Source organism: Hypomesus transpacificus, chromosome 26 (genome assembly GCF_021917145.1).
Source record: "Hypomesus transpacificus isolate Combined female chromosome 26, fHypTra1, whole genome shotgun sequence".
Lineage (NCBI taxonomy): Eukaryota > Metazoa > Chordata > Actinopteri > Osmeriformes > Osmeridae > Hypomesus > Hypomesus transpacificus.
The window spans coordinates 5,292,651-5,314,474 of record NC_061085.1 but is presented as its reverse complement, the minus strand read 5'-3'; the positions used below and the strand labels follow the sequence as shown (position 1 = coordinate 5,314,474).

At 42.4% G+C, this 21,824-nt stretch overlaps 1 protein-coding gene and 1 long non-coding RNA gene across 2 annotated transcripts; one reads left to right on the top strand and one right to left on the bottom strand.

Moving 5' to 3' along the window:
• Positions 1-15,150: 15,150 nt before the first annotated feature.
• Positions 15,151-15,608, top strand: LOC124487528. The gene is made up of 3 exons (XR_006958398.1): positions 15,151-15,232; positions 15,344-15,436; positions 15,557-15,608. It is a non-coding gene; the product is annotated as an uncharacterized LOC124487528 (long non-coding RNA).
• Positions 15,609-19,401: 3,793 nt separating this feature from the next.
• Positions 19,402-21,645, bottom strand: LOC124487480. Its single transcript, XM_047049852.1, has 6 exons — positions 21,478-21,645; positions 20,420-21,051; positions 20,215-20,298; positions 20,008-20,130; positions 19,728-19,919; positions 19,402-19,572 (listed from the first exon to the last, which is right to left on the bottom strand). The coding sequence occupies exons 1-5, from the start codon at positions 21,579-21,581 to the stop codon at positions 19,729-19,731; spliced, it is 1,134 nt and encodes a 377-aa protein (XP_046905808.1). The 5' UTR covers positions 21,582-21,645; the 3' UTR covers positions 19,402-19,572; position 19,728.
• Positions 21,646-21,824: the final 179 nt, after the last annotated feature.

Genomic DNA, 21,824 nt, shown 5'->3' with positions numbered 1-21,824 from the left:
TCAGAAATGTGTGGTTTATGGTTTTCTTGTAATTGTACTAGCTAAATTAAGTATGGAAACAAACATGGGTAAGTCTTAATACTTAAGGTTTATTAAAAGTCATATTTTGACAATAACAATAGTGCAGGGGGGTATTCCAGGTAGCGGGTTTAACAAACTCTGAGATTAACCCTGAACTCTGAGTTGAGTTACTCTGACATGGGAAACTCTGAAAATTTGGTTCCAGAAAAGCTGATATGAATTTGTTAACTCAACTCGGAGTACGTCAACTCAGAGTTAAGCGCGGGCATGAGAACTATTAAAAGCCAACATAAATGGAGCTCCGATTCTAGGATCCACCATGGCACACGGCGAAAAAAAATGTTGCATACTCCACCAAACTTCAGATACAAGTTTTATTTCGTGTTTATGGTCAAGCACATATTCCAGGAAAAAAGCAACACGGCTGTAGCAGCGTAGGGCTATTCAAGTGGCGTGGGAGACAATTGCTGCCGAGTCAATGCATACATTTGAAGGCAATATAGCCAGTCCATAAATTGAACATTTAACCCCACTGTTTGTTAATATTACAGGAGAAAAAGTGTTCAATGTTTTATTAAATGTAAAAACATATTACGAACCGGTAACGCATATCAGAATCAGAATGGGATTTATTCGCCATGAAAGTTTGCACTGACAAGGAATTTGCTTTGGCAGGAAGGTGCATACAATAAACATATAGGAATCTTAAATTTAAATATGTGGTCTAACTATACAAAAATTAGCAGTAATATTTTGCTTAGGCTATACGCTTGTGATTGTAGCCTCGACGTCACCTTAGTTTTAATCATATTCGACATGATACTAAGTAAATATCAATTGGTGCCTATTTCAATTTGTAGTAGCAGTTTCCCCCAACAGAATGTTTTTCATCAAAAGATGATGATGATGATGATTAAGATGACGAAGAGACATTGACTGCTGCCGCAGAAATGGATGCAGAGAATTATGTATGTAGCTACTGGTAGTTCTCTCAACATCTAATTTTATTTACAGGCTTGTACAGAATTGTCAGTTACACTGACATTGTGAGAATAATTAATATTCAAAAAACAATTTGCACATTCTGATCCTGTTGAACAGAGCATAGCATCCGTTATAGGATCCAGGTTCTTTCAGGCAAGGATGCTTCTGAATCAGCGCCTCAGCAACATCAGACAGCTGTGAACTTGTTGGGTATGCAACATACAGAAATATGCTTTCAGCCAGTTTCTCAAGGACGTCAGGGAGGATTGTGGGAAAGTTGAGTTGAATTCCCTCCTTCTTGAAAACGTCATCTCCTGAGGCAAGCACAAGCTTTGTGCCATAGGCAAAGCGAGGTACTGGAAATTCAGTAGGCCAACGCCGTGAACGCTGGTTAACATGTTCAGGTGATGAACGAATCAGTGTATCCTGCGATCCAGAAGAGCTGCTGGTAGAAGGATGGATGGAGGTCAGTGAAGTATGGGCTGAGGCTGCTGAGCTATGGATGGAGGTATCCGATGCACTTTCAATGGAACTGTCCACATCAGTAAAGGCCAGCGTAAATGTGGGAGGTCCAACAATGTGAACCACTTTAATTGTGTCCTTGTCCTTGATGTCACTAGTTGAAGTAAGAGAAAAATATTCCTCTTCAAAATCATCATCCTTATAATGCAGAGTGAAGTTCCCATCAAGCCCATACGTCTCTCTCACAATAGACTCAAGTTCACACACAGTCTCAGGGATTCCATGAGGTAATTCCCCTTTTCTTTTGCTCTCGACGAAGGCGGTCACATTTTTCTTTCCTCCCCTCCTTGACCTTCCCTGCTTGGCTCTATCTTGTCTTGTCTGTCTCAAGATACTCTCTCACCACCACTCTCCGAAACTAGAAGCATGGAATTATTTAGCTGGTCTCTCAATGCTATTGACACCATCTTCTCGAAGAGAAGCTCGGGTTCGGGGGAACTCAACTGTCCTGACGGGACGCTCGCAGCTGGCTACACGATGGACGCGTGGGACAATTGGCGTGTCGTGTGTCTAGCGGCGCTTTCCGTGGAGGACGTTGAAGACATCTTTATATTCGGAACCGTGATTACAGGCTTTCTGCTGTTTGTAATAGGCGGTTGGCTTGTATATCGGAAAGTCAAGGATACGGCTGCGGCCATCAAAAGCCCACTTAGGCTGCCCGACCTGATTGATACGGTGGGTAGAGCCGTTGGAGCTCTGACTGTGAACTTACAGCGTAATATGGATTACAACAGGGATAAGTTCGCGGCTCTGCAAAGGAAGATCGAGGAGCTGGAGGCCTTCCTGAAGGAAGGAAAATTGAGTCGCATCTACTCGTCAAAACAACTACACCAATATTATCTACTTTCGGCCCCGTAACCAGCATAGGCCTTGGCCAAGGCCGTTGCTGGAAAACAACTCCCCTGGAGAGCGCTGAAGCGAGACTATCTTGCTCTTCCCCCTCCCCCACCTACATCTGTGGCTTGGTCTCTACCCGGGTCATGACCAAGGATGTCTCCTTGCCAACACAATCTGCATAGGGAGACTCGGACTGATTGTGGCCTAGGTCGAGGGCGCCAACCCAGACCTACTCACACACTAACTTTCACCTACTACAGATCCCCCCACCCCCATCCAACGCCTTCGACTGCTTGTTCCCCTGGGTGGCTGGTGGGTCTGTGTCCAACGCCTACCATGGCTGCAGGTCCAGATGTTGCTTGTCTACCCCCCCCACTGTCCCGTTGCAAGTGTCTGTGTAAATGTTAGGCATATGTGCTGAGGTTTTTGCCTGTTCCCATACTGTACTCCTCTAGGAGCATTGTATGGGGGTTACCTTTTTCTCTCCTCCTCTCTCCTCATGTTATGCTGTAACTTTTCTTGTTGGCGCCGAAAATGGCTGCCTGGGTAGGCTCTCCTGCCAAAGTAAATTCCTTGTCTGTGCAAACTTTCATGGCGAATAAACACCAATTCTGATTCTGAAGTCCAGTTTGCAAATGTTATGGTCATGAAGAATGATCCGGAGTTTAGCTTGTTGAGACATTGAAGCATCTACAGTAAAAGAGAAAGCTAATCACTTAATTTGAGTTATAGAATAGTCACATACTAAACGTACACTATTGGAGAATATTAACACTGAATTACCCAAGACCTTTGGAATTTTTATCGCCTTTGCAATATTGACTAGCGTGCAGAAAGGTACTATGGTGCTGATTATATCTGCAAAAAAATTGCTTTTACATTACATTGGGACATCTCTAAATCAACAAACTGCAAACATCTTAAATTTGGGTCAACGCGGTTTTGTACAAAAGTACACCTCTACAGATCCTACTGTCAAAGTAAAAGGCCATTTATATATCTGCTCATAATTTGACACATTTTAAGACATTTATTTCTATGACAAATAGCAAGAATAAGGGAACAGACATTTTTCAGTAGTTCAAGAAACTAGTATTGCCAAATGTCTGATTATAAATTTCACATCGCATTTTGAACTGTAAAAAAACTTTAAAGCAATACAAGGTAGACATTTTAGCCAGCAAAAATGAAGCTATAGCGTATCAGAGGAGTTGTACATTTAAGCAAATTTCTCTCTGTTCAAAAAGGCTTTCCAGCATAAAGTGAAAATGTGGATAAATTCCAAGCAAGTGTCAAGTTGTAAAGACAACTTTGCCATCGATGGTACATAAATGTAGCGATTCTGTGTCACCATGCGCTTTCCTGCAACAATGTATGCTGCCATTGGGAAGATGTCAGACAACTCACTTGGCTCAATTACTTTAACACTTTGTGTGTTTTCAAGCTGATAGCTTCTAAGATGTTCAATATACTATGCATTTAAACATTTCACAAGCCAACCTTCCCATTCACAACAGCTATCTGAATCAACTCCACAAAATCTGGAAGACCACCTGTTGAACCATGTGCCAAGATCATTCTAGTTGAGTAACTTGTGCCACTGTAACAAACTGTGTTTGCCATCTGGACACACAACTCACCGGGGAATTTGGTTTCCAGTGCGTTCTTACTGTCTTCCCTCAGCACACTCAAATCCACTGTTGACAGTTTTGTTACCTGTAGAGATGGTTCAACAATCTTACTGGAATGTAGATGGTATGCAACCATAAACTGATGCTTCACTACAAGAGACAACAGAATGTTTCGGAAACTGTGGGTATGCCTGACCACACGCTTAAAAAAGCTGTGTTTAACTTCAAAGCGCATAGTCCACAAAGACACAAGTGGACCAAAGGCCTTTATCAGCTGTGGGTAGTGTTCTAAAAAATGATGCTTCGGAATAAGTCTTTGCTGAGGGAAAGCCTCCAGGAACCTGTGCCGATGCTCAGAAATCTTGCTGTCAAGAAAACAAATGGTGAAGTCTGTATGAATAAAAGAAAGGACATGTTCAACTATGTCCTTCAGGTTCAGAAGGACTTGCCATGTTGGTTCACTCTCTGGTATTGTTTCTCCAACTATCAGTGGAAGGAGGCGAAGCAGAGCCCAATTTTCATGGGCATTCCCACCAACAGTTTTTTTTGCAGCAAATGTCAATGGAACTGGTTGTGGTGCATCAGTTTTATCTGTCCATTTGTATGGGAACTCTTTAATTAATTTATATAGTTCATCAAGTGTGAAATACTTCCGCTTTATTAAGGTATTTAGGTAGAGTGCTAACTCTAAAGGTACAATACCTTCCTTCAAAGAGATCATGTAGCAAATCAGGTGGGTAGCCAGATACAACATCAAAATGTTTTAGCTTTTCAGTCAATGGACACTGTCTCTTTACCCCATAACAATGAGACAAACTTTTGTCTCCCTGTGCTCTCTGAACATGCACCCTGTGCTCCTGTATTGTCGTAGGACAAAAGGCTCCGGTTCTAACTTCACTTACTTGAAACTGGGATCTTTCTCCAAGACAGAACCTGCAGACATGTGTACTAAAGAAGCTCTCCACAAATCCTCCAATAGAGTGGGCACCAAGGTTATCTGCAACAATACAATACACAGTACCTTTGACTCGCATGCCTAATGAAGGAATGTAAAGTCCATCCTCTTCTAGGCTGGCAAGATCTTTTAGTAGTGGGTGTAAAACAGCACTATAGCCAAACCTTTTGATATCATCAGCCTTGCAGAGGATGGCAAGGTAGATTGATGTCAGTGAGGATCTGAGCAACGGTGGCACATTAGCTAAAACCCAATATACAGCAGTGATTTTGTGTTTTTTTCTATAAGTGCCAAGTGGATTACATACTTCAAAATCATCCACATACAGAATAAGATAAATGGATGGATTATTTTCTGATAGTATTGTGTTGTTTTTAAAATTTGTGCCATCATGAAATGACTTGTATTGAGTTTCAGAACTGCTGTCTGCTTCAAAGCTGTGTGTGAGCAAATCCTGAGTGTCTTTTTTCTTCAAGACCTCATGTAAGGACTTAAAAATAGGTACATATTGAAAACTTCTCTGCTCCCTGGCACTGAGTAAATACTCCACGGGTTCCACCACAGAAAAATGCTCCTTGAAATACTCTCTTCTTTTGTAGGAGGTGGCAAAAGTACCATTACTCCCCGGAGCTAATTTTATTTAATTGGGTTACCCTCACACAGGTCTGTCACCATCTCTGAGAGGATCAAATCATCAACCTCACAATTATGCTTCTTTAAGCATGACTCAAAAATATTTTTAAAAATAGGACCTGAAGCTGATGAAGAAATAAAGTGCATTTCTTCCACTAACTCATCAACACACCTTTGTGGTACATTGAATATACTTTCCAATTTCAGGAGCAGGTGGGCTAAAATGTTTTCAATTAAGTTAGGCAAGTCTCCAATTTCTTCATCTTCGGGATCTTCACTCACAGTACCCTCCATATCCTCCTCAACAACAGGATCATCCCCTACATTTAAAGGATTGACAAACCTCTGCAAAAGCTCAGGCTTGAAGTCATTCAGTGAATGAGGAGTGTGTTTCCGGCTCCTATGAGAGGCAAATGTTCCATGAATGTTTGTTTTGAAAGGACAATTTTCAAAAACACAAGATACAGTTTCCTGTTTTTTTAAATGAAGGCCAATGTGCTCAAAGTATTCTCTTTCTGTTGAGATAGTGTTTAGAGAACAACATGGACATTTAAAAGACAGGACATCTCTATGTGTCACTGTCTCACAGGTTGAATGTCCTCTTGAAAGATGGGTTCGCAGACTGCCCCATGTTTTAAATGAGCAATAACACTCCCAATAAAGACACGGGAGAAATTCTCCACCATGTCCATGTCTAAGTCTATAATGTTTTAAGAGATCAGACCTTCTTGGTGTTTCAAATTTGCAAATTTTACAAATCCAATTCATTTTAACCTTCCTGTTGTCGTCGGGTCAAATCTGACCCTTTTCAATACGTTTTTATCAGAAATGTGGGTTTATTTTAAACAAATGTTAAAACTAAAAACGTGGGTGGTTCCCTACAGCGCTCTTCACAAGATAACTAATTGGTATAGCATGTAAAGAAAAATGTATAATAGAACACTGAAAAACATAACAAAAACATCAGGAAAAGTGACAAAAACAGCTTTAAAAAAAACGTCAAAAAAGCGCTGAAAACTTGACAGATACTTTGAAAAAAAACGACCAAAACGTATCGACTTATTTAATATTTTGACCCACAAAAAGTTGCAGGTCGATGGGGAAGACAAAACAAGGGTTAAAACTAAGAAATCTGCTTGCAAAAATCTGCACAGACTGGCTTTTTTCTTACTCCATGCTTTTTCAGAATGCAAACATTAATGGCAGTTCAGTGCACACATCAATAAGCTAGCTACCACTGCAAACAAAAGACTGCTCTGAAGCATGGTGCTCTTAATACCCTAGCTAGCTAAAAGTATGCTAACTCAACAGTTGGTGAATTAGCTTAGGACAAGCTACAACTGAAATGTTACCGTGTGAAAACAAATTCTGTATACCGGCACTGATACAGTTAGTACATATGCAATGAAGCAAATGAAAGAAAGAAAAATACCGGTACTCACCAAGACACTTTTCTTGCAAACGCCCGTTTCTCCCGCTCCTATCTTGTCTTGTAGAAGGCGTGGTCAATTAAGCAGCAAAACATGTCTGGGCAAGTTCAGTACTGAACTCAGTGAACTCGGTGAACTCAGCTTTTGAAAGACGCTCAGTAGAATGACAAGTAGCACTAACTCAATCCTTTTCTATTGTTAAGAAAAGGTAAAAGTGTTTGTTCATAATGGATATATATTTAAGTTAAAACACTTTTCATTATTTTCATTTTGATCTACTTCTTAAAATAAGTTATCAACTTACCAAAACATGTATATGTAAAAAAAAAAAAAATGCTGTAAAAGCTCATGATTTTAAGCTTTACTTACTGATCCCATGAATTATTTTTTAGAGTGCAGCTGTAATTCTCTAAATCTCTCTTACTAATTAAACGCCGCCCTCAAATAAACGCCGCCCTCGAATAAACGGTGCACTAAAAAGGATCATTGTGTAATAGCATTTATTCGAAGAAATAAGGTAACTGCAAGCAGCGATGCGGGTTCCTCGGCAAAATATTATGTCCTCCTGATGCAGGAATCATAATTAAGGCTACATAATCATTTGCATTAATGTAGGCTACCACAGCATTGCCAATTTGACTATAATAGATGTGGTGGTTGAACAAGTACTTCAGAAATGACAGAGAATATACATTGTGATCTGAGAAATATAGGTAACAAATCACTGAGAAGAAATGTCATCACCAGCTGCATCACAGGCACTGCAATATCTATCTATAAATACAGGTATCTGTGTGTCACCGACATCATCACGTGCACTGTGTCCTATCTATAATTCCAGGAATCTGTGTTTGCCACCAATTATATCACGGGCACTATGCACTGTCTGTAGTTCAAGGAATCTGTATATCTGTGTTTCACTGACATCTTAATCCCAGTCTGCATCACGGGCACTGTGCACTAGTTATTATACATTTTACATAATGTGACAGGTGGGAGGGGGATAAACCAGGGAGCCATCTGGTTCACCTGGTTCTGTCACGTGACCACCTTAATTTCAATCAAATACAGGTAGATGGCACGCCACAGTTAGTCTTGTTTTCAATCAGAGCTGGCCGGCGGTGATTAATGTGAAGCGGGTAAGGACAAGCATCACCACGTAATCTATGCTTACCAATGTTTGTGTTTTAACTGAGATTTTAAGACGGTAAATGTGAGGTGTATTAAACAGTGTAAATTGTGGGATTAAATTAGAAATGTTTATACTGCTTTGTATTGATTATGCCTTTATTGTCGTTGTAGTGTCCTGTGCTAGAAATACATGGTTCTCGTCTGCAGTCTGACCTCAGCACAGATGTACAGGTATTAATTGCAGTTGTAATGTCATGTAAAACCAGTATGTGTTGATACACAAGTGGCTAATATGATGTTTGCTATTTTTAGGGATCATTAGTAGCCACTGATTTTTCAGATTTTTATGAAAGTAACTATTAAAAAAAAAAATGTTTTGCTGTTCCTGGGCAACTACTATAGAACAGCAGTTTAGGGCTTTCGGTTTGCCGTTGTGTGCCTATGTGAAACCACTTCCAAGTGTTGTTTTGAGTGTCTCTTATTTTGTTGGACGGGTCTTACTCTGTCTTTGTTTCTTATGTGAGAGTGCCCTCTTTTGGGTTGATTTAGTGCTGATGGTTTGATTTGACATTTTGTAACCGGCATTATAACGCAGCCTTGGTGCAGCTTGTTGTAATAGTAGTTTGTGTGAACACCTTACCGAACTGTGAATAAAGTGCATTATTTTGTACGCCGCCTCCTCCTCCATTCACTTAATTGAAGAAAATACCGTTCTAGCTACCGCTGGCTCTTAATGAAGAGCCAGTAGGGTGTAGGTTACATTTGGCACTGCGAGTAGGGTTCGAACCTACGCGGGGAAACCCCATTTGATCCCTGTACATCTGTGCTGAGGTCAGACTGCAGACGGGAACCATGTATTTCTAGCACAGGACACCACTTCACATTAATCACCGCCGGCCAGCTCTGATTAAAAACAAGACTAACTGTGGCGTGCCATCTACCTGTATTTGATTGAAATTAAGGTGGTCACGTGACAGAACCAGGTGAACCAGATGGCTCCCTGGTTTATCCCCCTCCCACCTGTCACATATTTCCCCCACTTTTATTAAACATTTTACATAAAGCAGTGCCATATTGTAAAACTCATTTTCAAAATGAAAAATATTGGGTTTAGACACCGTACTGTACTCCTATTCACCTTATTCCGCCCCGCCCACTTTTTTCATCTTTTCGCACTTCCGTTGTATTTGCACTTCCGCTTTACAGGGGATATCATTCAATTCAATGGAGAACTACCAAGAAGTCCCGCTGCAAAAATATTATAACGTGGTCCCGGTTCTTGGGACACACCGGATAGAAAATCAGAAAATGACGTACTCGAATGAAGAGAGTTCGTGTAACTTTGGTTCTTTATCAGGAAATGACGTTCCCATATGAAGAGAGTTCGTGTAACTACGGCTCTTTAAATCGATTTTCATTGGTTTGAGTGTTTCCATGGCATTCAGAAATACAACCGCGCAAATCGAAATATTTCTGAAATGCAGGAGCCGGCATCAAACAAAACAGGTACTTTAAGTAGCAACTTTTGTCAAAATATGTGTATTTTATTACTGGAATTTGGTCGCTTTTGAAGTCAGAAGTTGTTTGCAAAGTAATTTGTTTGCGAGTTTTTAATTAATGACTGATAAGGCCGTCAGAGTTCTCCTTGATGCTAGCTAACGTTGTTAGTTATTGGGTTGATGCTAATGTTGTTAGTCACTTTTTTGCATTCAGATACATGTAGGAACATCTATCTGTATTACATGCTTAGACATATCCAATGTTTATCAGTGTTTATTATGACCAGACCATCCTCAAATCTCAAAGCAGAACAGCTATTTATCAGCCTGCCTTTCAGGTCCACAACCCCTGGTACCCTGAGTGTGCTTTCTGCCTACCAACCAGTACCCAGTAGGGGTACTAGTAACCCCTACCTCCTGTTCTGCATCCAGCGCTGGGCCCAGCCTCCTGCTCTGTATCCAGCGCTGGTCCCAGCCTCCTACCCCTACCCCCTGCTCTGTATCCAGCACTGGTCCAGCCTCCTAGCCCTACCCCCTGCTCTGCATCCAGCGCTGGGCCCAGCCTCCTGCTCTGTATCCAGCACTGGTCCCAGCCTCCTACCCCTACCCCCTGCTCTGTATCCAGCACTGGTCCAGCCTCCTAGCCCTACCCCCTGCTCTGCATCCAGCGCTGGGCCCAGCCTCCTGCTCTGTATCCAGCACTGGTCCCAGCCTCCTACCCCTACCCCCTGCTCTGTATCCAGCACTGGTCTAGCCTCCTAGCCCTACCCCCTGCTCTACATCCAGCACTGGTCCCACCCTCCTGCTCTACATCCAGTGCTGGTCCCAGCTTCCTACCCCCTGCTTTGCATCATGCGGTGGTCCCAACCCCCTTGCTCTGTATCCAGCGCTGGTCCCAGCCTCGTAGCCCTACCCCCTGCTCTGTATCCAGCGCTGGTCCCAGCCTCCTACCCCTACCCCCTGCTCTGTATCCAGCGCTGGTCCCAGCTTCCTACCCCTACCCCCTGCTCTGTATCCAGCGCTGGTCCCAGCCTTCTACCCCTACCCCCTGCTCTGTATCCAGCACTGGTCCAGCCTCTTAGCCCTACCCCCTGCTCTGTATCCAGCACTGGTCCAGCCTCTTAGCCCTACCCCCTGCTCTGTATCCAGCGCTGGTCCCAGCGTCCTGCTCTGCATCCAGTGCTGGTCCCAGCTTCCTACCCCCTGCTTTGCATCATGCGGTGGTCCTAACCCCCTTGCTCTGTATCCAGCGCTGGTCCCAGCCTCCTGCTCTACATCCAGTGCTGGTCCCAGCTTCCTACCCCCTGCTTTGCATCATGCGGTGGTCCCACCCCCTTGCTCTGTATCCAGCGCTGGTCCCAGCCTCCTACCCCTACCTCCTGCTCTGCATCCAGCGCTGGTCCCGGCCTCCTGCTCTGCATCCCCAGCACTGATCCCTACTTTCCCCTCCCGCTTTTAAGCATTTTATGTTGAATATCATGCTGGTTTCAATAAATGTTGATGCCTGATTGAAATATTGTGCTTAGTTACTCTTGACACTTTCATATTTCCCTCTCAGTCCAGGATCTTGAGGATCAGGCAACCCAGGAGGGTGATCTGAGTCCAGAAGAGTGTCAGGAGGATGTTCTTGCGTCAGGGCAGCAGGTATACTAAATGATGATTGTACAAATTAAATTTAACTGATGTTAGTATTTCTAAGTTATATTATTTTGTATCTTTATTACGTAAGTATGCTTCTGGCCTATATAGCATAAGCAGCTTAATATCGATGTATCCCCTCACCATGTACCCATTAAGTATGTCATAATATCTATAATGCTGCACAAATCCCTCTCTGTCCCCAAGAAGCAGACAAAGTTTCGTCCTAGAAACGAGAGGCAGAAGGAACGCAGGTTCCATCTCACACGTTGGCTGTCCATTGAAAAGAAGGTAATACTATGTATCTTTTGTGTTTGCCTATGCAGTGTATCAGTATCTCACTTATTCATGGACACTAACACTTGTATGCATGAGGTGAACCATAAAAATGATATTCGTCCATATAGAAAAAGGTAGAATGAGCCTCTTAAAGCGATACAAATTATCTAATGATTTTCTGAACAGATAAATGCATGGTGTAGGTGTAGGGAGAGTGAGGAGCGTTTCGGGCATTCACCTCTGGTGAATGCCACTTGGGTTAATTTCCCCTCTAAGGGAATTGAACCCATATGGAGGCATTCAGGTATTTTGGTAGAAAATAAGAAACAATTTACATGAAAGGGAACATGGCCTTACTACTGTTTTACTCCAATATTATGTTACTGTACGAAAGTACATGCCCTTGTTACTAAACAGTAATTGTCTTCATGTGAAATGTTATTGTTCTTTTGCAGATGTTCATACTGCAATGTTCCATATAAACTCCTCAAAAAAAGTTCTGAAACGTTATTTTGGTCGATTATTCCTCCCCTTCAATAATACCAATTGGTATTGTATTTTAAATTGTTGGAAAGCCTGATTAGTCACCTTACCAATTAGTTACAACTTGTAAGGATCGTGCATTTGTGGAATGAGCAACACAGCTAACCGTGTGGGTAGCGGACCAATTTTCTTTGCCAAAATCCCCTGCAATATTCTTCTGTTGGTATTCACTCTCATTTTGAGTTGCTTGATGGATTGGATGATTGCACTCTCCCACAGGAATAATAAAGGAAAAAAACAACACATATTGGCAATTTTATTACACTTTATTCATTTGACACTGTCAGGGACCTCAGTAGCGTGTGGAAGATCCATACACAGGCACAACAGCTTGGCACCTCCTCCTCATGCTGGTCACCAGCATGGTCACACACTACTGTGGGATGGCATCCCATCCCTCCACCAGGATTTGTCGCAAGTCAGCCAACATGTTTGCGTTGGTCACTCTGGCACGTACAGCGTTCCAACGATATGAAATACAATACCAATTGGTTTTAATTGAAGGGTAGGAATAATCGACCGAAATAACATTTCAGAACTTTTTTTGAGGAGTTTATTGAAGTGTTGTTCTGAGCATAAGCAATTCATTGACTGGGTGTTAAATACCTGTGATGCTGGAGAATATAAGCAGTTTCAGTGTTTTCAGCTTCACTTATCAACACAAAGGGCATTACATTTATTTGGCCGTAATTTGATCGCTTTACAGTTTTGTTACTATAGTTTAGGTATTAAAAAAAGTAATAATAATTTATCATATGATCAATAATACAGTGAGAGATTTGATCCCCTGCTGATTTTGTACATTTGCCCACTGACAAAGAAATTAGACTGTAATTAGTCAAAAATTGTTATGGTATACATACTTATACTTCCTTTCTCAGAACAACCTGCTCGACCCCAACCAATCGGGCTTCAAGACCGGCCACTCCACAGAGACTGCCCTCCTTTCAGTCACCACTGCCCTCCAGTCTGCCAGAGTGGCTTCCAGGTCATCCGTCATCATTCTGCTGGACCTTTCTGCGGCGTTTGATACGGTTAACCACCAGATCCTGCTCTCCAGACTTTCTGAGATGGGCATCACTGGCACTGCACTCCAGTGGATCTCATCCTACCTGTCGGGAAGATCCTACCAGGTCTCCTGGGGAGGCAAACTGTCAGGCCCACGCCAGCTCTCCACTGGTGTCCCACAGGGCTCCGTCCTTGGTCCCCTCCTCTTCTCTCTGTACACCACCTCACTTGGACCAATCATCACCTCCCATGGCTTCTCCTACCACTGCTACGCTGACGACACGCAGCTGTACCTGTCATTCCCTCCGACCGATCCGGGGATCTCAGCTAGGATTGAGGCCTGCCTCGCAGACATCTCCGCCTGGATGACTGAGCACCACCTCCAGCTGAACCTTGCCAAAACGGAACTTCTCATCATCCCGGCCAAACCCTCCATCTCCCATGACTTCTCAATCACCCTGGGATCTGCGACGGTGACCCCCTCATCCTCTGCCAGGAACCTTGGGGTTACCATGGATGACGAGCTCTCCCTCACGGCCCACATTGCTGCGGTCTCCCGGTCGTGTAGATTCACCCTCTACAACATCCGGAAGATCAGGAGATACCTGTCTGAGCACTCCACCCAGCTGCTTGTCCAAGCACTTGTCCTCTCCAAGTTGGACTACTGCAACTCGCTGCTCGCCGGTCTCCCATCATGCGCAACCCGCCCTCTTCAGAGGATTCAGAACGCAGCGGCCCGTCTGGTCTACAATCTACCCAGACTCTCCCACGTTACCCCGCTCCTCATCTCCCTCCACTGGCTACCCATAACGGCCCGCATCAGATTCAAGACCCTGGTACTGACCTTCCGAGCAGTGAACGGGACTGCGCCCGACTACATCAAGTCTCTCCTGCAGCCTTACACCCCCACCCGCCACCTACGGTCTTCTTCAGACAACCGCCTGGTGGTCCCACCTCTCAAGACCGCCCGGTCCCAGCACAAGCTCTTCTCCTGCCTGGCACCCCAGTGGTGGAATCAACTCCCCACCTCCATCAGAGACACGGACTGTCTCTCCACCTTCAAGAGAAGGCTCAAGACACACTTGTTCCGGGAGTACAATGGTACTTAGGAATGGTTTGCTGAACCCAACGCTAGTTTCCTCAAGGTTCACAATGACTCTTGCTTAGACTGTTGCTCTTGTTGGTTAGTGGTAGCTGATTTAAACTGTTGTATTCTTTTTTAGTTAATCAAATTTTTATTGCTTTCCTACAGGTACACCTGCACTTAGAGATTAATGTTGTGTAATTTTTTACTTGTTTAACTACATGCTCTTATGGTTTCTTCCCTTTAGCACTATTTTTTGGTTGTTCACAATATGTACTTCTTGTTTTTGACTACCCGCAATGCTGTGGGGCTATCTTGTTGTTATTATCAGTGACCTATGCACTTTGTGAAGCTCTCTCTTGGAAGTCGCTTTGGATAAAAGCGTCTGCTAAATGAATAAATGTAAATGTAATGTATATTTACATATGTATTTGAACAGCGATAGACAGAATAACAAAAACATCAAGAAAAACGAATGTCAAAATTGTTAAAAAATGGTTAGCATTGTGGCAAAACGTACAAAATCAGCAGGGGATCAAATCATTTTTTCCCTCACTGTATATGTCAGAGTGTGACATCATGGTTTTTTTTTGTATCCTGACACAGCTGCATTATAATGCATTTTACTTTTGCACATGTTGTATATGCTTATTGTTCTAACAATATGTAGAAGGTTTCATAAAAGGTGATATGAGGTATGTTTGAATATATGCAAAACTTGCTAAATTATTTCATTAGGTGCTGAGTGCCTGAAATCATTTTGGACCTGTGAAAGGAAGAGTGAACTGGTTGTGGTGTTCAGGAACTCGAAAAGGATACGTGTGGCTGGTAAATGTTAATTTATGAGACCAAAGAATAGATAAACAGACAATGGGCCTACTAGAATGCAACAGGTCATCTGTTTTAATAATGTGAGGTATTTGTTGTATTTTGTATTTCAGGTTGACGTTACATCAACAAGGAAAGGGTTTATATTAACCCAGATATTGAAATAAGTTTCTTGCGCTGCCTTGTGGGGCAGCTTGTCAGACAACATGGTGATTTCCTACTATTATTATTTAAATTTGTGTATGTACCCGATACCTGATTAAACTTAACTGTTGTATGTGATGATATAAATAATTCAAATTCATGTGACTTTTTGTTAGCCAAAGAAAACAATATCCATGGAGGTCCTTACATGGCCGGTTGCCCGCCACCGTGGTGGCCAGAGGACTTGCCCTTTTCCTCTCCAAACAGTGGTGTGTGTGTAGATCACAACTGAGGTTTTGCTGCTTCAAGCTAACTACAAATCCAATGTCCAGCATCATGTACTCCCCATATCACTCATGACTTACTACTTTTCCCCCCCACATTTCTAGGGGAAAACAGGGGCATGTTTACAGCATCCATACTACGAAAAATCATCTCCACATACAACAATTTGTACGGCTTGACTCCAGATGTTAGTATTCAATAACCAAAATATTTGTGTATCTATGCTCAATTTCATCAGTAAGCCATTGAGAGTTAAGACACTCATCTCTCTTGAAAAAATACACCTTTGTACCCTAAATTCACTCCACCTGCGCCCAAACACTAACGCATCATACCTGCCCTCAGAAAAGTACTTTTTTATCTTACCCCCACTTTGAGTCTTGAACCACATATTATATCACACACACACAGCTCATTGTACAAACCTGAAGTTAAAGGTTAACTGTAATTTAGGTTCTAGCATTCCTATAGATACATCGGTGTACAGGCTTTAACATTATGAAGCAGGGTTGCAAGCCCCTGCAGTGTTTTTACACTATTTGTGTGGGTTTTTTCAAGTTGACAATGTAGAAATGGAGGTTGCCAGCTATCCAAATAGCTCTGAGGGAGTTCAGCCACAGTAAATTAACATGTAAATAAATGTGAATAAATATTGTATAAAATGAACTTGACTCATACTTAGTCTTTGGTTTTTGAGTAGTTAATAGAACAGTTATTGACACTTAGTTCCAATCTAGTAATTGGATTGGACAGGGTCATTCCATTAGTTACGATACACAGGGCCTAACACTTTTGCGCCCACTTCAGGCGTATTTGTTTCGCAATTTGCGTGTAAAAGCATGGCAAGGTATGTACAAACATGCAGCAATGAGGTAAAAACGCAGACTGCCTGTCGCGGGAACTGAAAATGGCAAATTGCGCTTGTCCGTGTCATGCATATAGGGTCAGGGAAAAGTGGGAGTTTCCCATAAAGATATGGGAGGGGATGCGCAAAGTGCGCCTAATTGTGTATTCGGCGGTATGTACAAAAACCGCCTGTGAAAGTGCACCTCTATTTTGCGTTGAAAATTATCCGCCTTTTAAAAGCAGGCGTAAACCAGGATGCGCAAATGCCTCCTGGTGAAATGGCAGCCGTAACCCGAGCAAGACGAAGACATAAGCCAAATGATTTTTGCCACAAAGATTACACTTTTTGAGTTGAGTGAACACGAAATCATTACACGTTACAGATTAAGCAGCCACACAATAGCACAGATACTGGAAGAATACATCGAATCTCCGACTCAGTGTTCACATTCCATTCCAGCAGTTGTTAAACTCCTCGCTACATTACAAATATTGGCATCAGGATCATGTCAAACTGTCATCGCTGTTTTGACTTTGGTGGCTGATCCATGATAGAAAGAGAGAAGGACGCCCATTCAATTGCGCTTTTAAATGCTCGCAATGTACGGTAAAGTGGGCGGAGAAAGGCGCTGATTACTTGATGACCTGCAAGTTTCGTAAATACGACGTAAACTAAAGTTTCACAGCGTGCGCAATCTGCGGGTTGGCCATGGCGCTAATAACGCTACGTCTGCGAATGTACGTACATGAGGCCCACAGTGTTATCAGTGTAATGTAGACAAATGTCTTTATTTTTATGAACTTTATTTAGAAGAATTCCTGCAGTGTACAATCTTCGGTAGGAATCATTAATGATACTCTACAAACTAATACATAGCAAGGCATGTCAAATTTAAATAATAGATACAAGAACAAGTCCGTCCGTCATTTGCCGCTTGTTCCCAGGCCAGCCGAGAGACATAGTCCCTCCAGCGTGTCCTGGGTCTTCCCCGGGGCCTCTTACCAGTTGGACATGCCCAGAACACCTCACCAGGAAGGCGTCCAGTAGGCATCCTCATCAGATGCCCGAGCCACCTCAACTGGTTTCTCTTGACGCGGAGGAGAAGCGGTTCTACTCTGGGCTCTTCCCAGATGATTGAGCTTCTCACCCTATCTCTATGGGAAAGACCGGACACCCTGCGGAGAAAACTCATTTCGGCCGCTTGTATACGCGATCTCATTCGAGAACAAGTACATATATAACATATGAGACAAAATGAGACATCAGACAAAATAAAATGCTAAACATCCTCATAGGTACATCACAGACACATCAGATCCAAATTTTAAATCTGTACACATAAAATTAACCCAAATAAACCCTAAATTACATTTGCAGCAGAGCCAATAAAAATACAACCTTTAATCTCGATCAAAACACCATTGCAATTGAGAACTACCCAAAGTGAGTTACCGGACCTTAATTGGACTACAAATATGGGGTATTCACAATGCAATTGTATTGCGGGCATGATGGGACTTGTAGTTCTTTTTTTTAAAGCTATATTTTTCCATATCCTCATCAAATCGGACTTGTAAAGGAATGTTTAGGTTAATTAGACACCAATAAATGTCACACTTCTAGTCAGCCCTCACCAATGCAACTTCTACGTACATTGTATTTATATGTTTACATTAACTTTAAAAACTCAATTTCTGTTCATGTTTATCATGTGTTTCCAACCAAATGCATTAAGGGTGTGATAATGGATCTTCTATCAGAATTTAATTATCTTTAAAGATAAGAGCTTATATGTGACTACAAAGCAGGTTTTCAGTTAAAAACAATACCACTTCTAGGTGGCGCTATTGAGTCCCAATTCAGGCTAGGGGTTTGATATTGAAAGAGAGAGTTTAACTAACCCCTGTTTTTTACTGTACAAAGACATGACTCTGCACCTTGAAAGGAACTCTTAACCCTAACCCTAATTTTTGGCCAAAATGGCATGCTTGAGTGTGGGTATTAGACACATTTGCAGGAGGAAATCTGTCAGTGTCAGTAGAATATTACAATACGATATAACAATTCATATCTGTGATGATAACATGATGACACAAAATAGATTCATTCAATCATTTGAATATAGGGTATGAGTGCTGTAGTCTCGGCTAAGCAGGCAAGGGTGGGTTTATGATAGTGAAAATGGATAATGGATGTAATTACTAGTCAATCCACAAAAACACATTGACATAAAGTTCGATACCACTGTCACTGCAGCGAACCTTTCTGTGGCAATCGGGTAGCGTGCGTCACCCGCTCATCATTACACCTGTGCCACAACCGATAAGACGGCCTTAAAAGGACGCGCAGATACGCACACTCACCCCGATTGTTGTATGATCAGTGCTGCTGCCGCCAGGCACCATCCCCTTTTCCCCCTTGCTGTTTGTATGTTATATCCATCAGGGGGATATTGCTCCCTGCCTCATATGTCGTGTATGCATGGTAGCATCGAGGAGTCATTCCCTTAGATCAGGGGTTCTCAACGTTTTGGAACTAAAGCCCCCCCAAGTCTTCCACGTCATGTGTCAAGGCGGCATCAGTCAACTGAGGATATTCAGTAATCACACTCAACCAAAACGAAGGCAGAGCAAGAGCTAAAGAGGTATCGCAATCTGGTGTCACTCTTTAATTTGACTAACTGCTCCTCCATGGCAACTTAAATGTATTTTCCTGAACAACACCGAGTAGCCTACATAAAATATTATTGTATTCTTTTCTTGTAAAGTAAACCAATGGCGCCACCGTCATGATATCTCCGCGCCCCCCTGTTGAAAACCACTGCCTTAGATCATGCATTCTGCCAAAGTCAAACCATTTCCATGTCATGGTATCAATAAACGCTCAAATCTAATAGGCCTACGTGATTGTCTTTAATGAAATGCATCCATGTCTCACCTATTTCTAAGCCTATATATATATATGTGCGCGGTGTACTTATGCATAGGCTATCTGTATTTGAACGCCATAAAGATTATTGGCTTATAATATGGGAAAGGATTTTAAAATTATATATCCTTCCAGATTGATAGGGGGGTTTATAGGAAACACAGATACATTTGTTTAATTTGTTTATGTAACAGGGCCAATGAAACAAGTTGATTAAACAAACACTTAAAATGGGAAAATAAACAATACAGATGGAAAAATGACTTTTGACATATTGTGGTTGAGTTGGCTGCCGATATCTTTTGGTTGATGGTCTTGGGTGTATTGCTCCAAGTCATTACATACCTTTAAAGTGAAGAAGGGATAGATAATAAAAGTAGATAACAAATTAATAAAAAGAAGATAAAATTATAAAACTATATGTCATTGAATTGTAGTCTGAATGGGCGCATGCTTGCAGTCATTCATCTCCACAAACACGTTGCATAATACATGTTTACCTCAAAGTTTTGTAATGACTTTGCATGATCTGTGCCACAGGAAGAGCATCAGATGCCTGATGAAGTTCTCCCTGTTCATGTAGGACAGTTGTCCTTTCATCTTCTTCAAGAGCGAGTTATTCTGCTCTGCCACCTGAGAATTTATTTTCTGGAACTGAGGATAGCTGTCCAGATTGTATCCAATGTTACACCCTTAAATAATTAAAAAACAACAGTTTCATTGACTCGCATTCGCAATATAAAAAGGCAAGTACCCGGTATAAAAAGCACTGCAAATCACCAGAGTGGTTGCGCCAGTGCAAACGATCCACAAGAAACCAAGTCTCTCTAAAAAAACCTGGGTCCCTCCGCAAGCAGTAGGTTTGCAGCTGACAGGCGTTGTCATATACGACTGTCTTGGGGCCTAAATGGGGTGCACACAGATGATTACGGACAACAAATTCACAGATAATTAGTCACACCAATGCTAAGCAAAACCTGAACTTACATTGTCGAAAACGTGTCCGGAGTATGGTAAACGGCACGTTCACCGACTCCACTTGCTCCATTATTGAAAACCCAAGACAAACACCTAAAGTACAAAAAACATTCCATTGTGTAACAAAACAGCAAAACAAAACCTCAATAACCTTACCAGCAATATTCATTAATTTCAATAGTGTAATGTCAATGTTCAAGTAAAGTAACCTCACCATGTGTGCAGAACAGGGTGAATATGCCAGGGATCAGGTTAGGGTGTCTGCCTGCTGTCTTCCTACAGTCACTGGCCTCCTTTTTACACTTGTCTGTAGTGTACAAGCCTCTGTCTCTCACAGGAGGCAGATTGGGGAAGTAATGCCCAGGATCCTCTGGGGAAGTTAGGGGTGTCGAGACCGGAGGTGTGGACACTGTTTCCAGTGCCTTTTTATAGAGGTACTGAAAGATGGGTACCACCTCCTGAGGAAAAGTCCCTTCCATCCCAACCAAGCTAAAAAACAAAGGGCATTCCTTGGCAAGTTTCCCTAAAAGTGCTGGTTGCCGCTCGATCCGGCAGTACTTCAATCCCTCCATCTCTGACATCAACTCCCCGAGTTCTTTACTGGGATGTAGCAGAGCACAGGCAGGGGAGTTCTTGCTGACTTGTGTTAAGAGAGGGCGGTAGGGCTCACTTGCGTGTGTGGGTGAAGTCAGGGCCAGCTTCTGCAAAAGGGGCAGGAGGAATGGGGCGCTTTTGGCACTCTGTGACATCATTTCCCTGTGTTCTCCAGGGAGGAGCCCGTCTGCACTGTAGCGCTGCAGCAGCTTACGGAGGTCTGGCTCAGGAATCAAAGTTCTCGTTCTGTGACTGGTAAATTGAATGAAGGAGAAACAAATTTAGAAAGGTCATAATAACATAAGGCCTTAATCATTTAAATGTACAAATTATAGGGGTAACATTGGCGTGCACACACACTGAGACACACAATGATTAAAACAAGAAAACCATAGACTTATCTTCCACTGTTCATTACAGTTTGGCCAGGAACAAGCCTTTCTTTGAGGCCATTCCGCTGCTGATACCCCAAAGAGGTGCCATCCATAACAACCTCACTATTGAGACAATGTACACATGCATCACATACTTAATTACAAGCTCCAAACATTGTTGTGATATTCAGCCATGGAAAAAATTAAAAGACCACTCCAAAGTCCGCAATCAATGTTAAGTGGTCTCTTAATTATTTTCATGGCTGTATATCCAGACCATTTGCAACTTTGTTACAGAACTTACTTGAAGTTATCTTGGCAGATGGGACATTTGAATCCCCAGCTAAAGTCTGCAGACAGAAGCTGCAAAAAGGCTATGACTGCATCCCTCAACTTGCGGTAGGACATCTGGAGAGAATCCTGTGTCCCTGCATCTCGCAGATGAGTGTTGTACACTTCTAAGAAGTTGTACATTGTTGTGCTGCAACAGATGAAGAACAAACATGTTGACCACCAAAGGTTTGATAATAATCTGTGTTTCTACACATGATTACATATCATATTTGGTTAACTTGTGTAGCAGAGCCAACAGACAAACCACGTACCCTCACACCTTTCCCCTACCCCCGACAAGGAGAAAGGGGGTTTCCC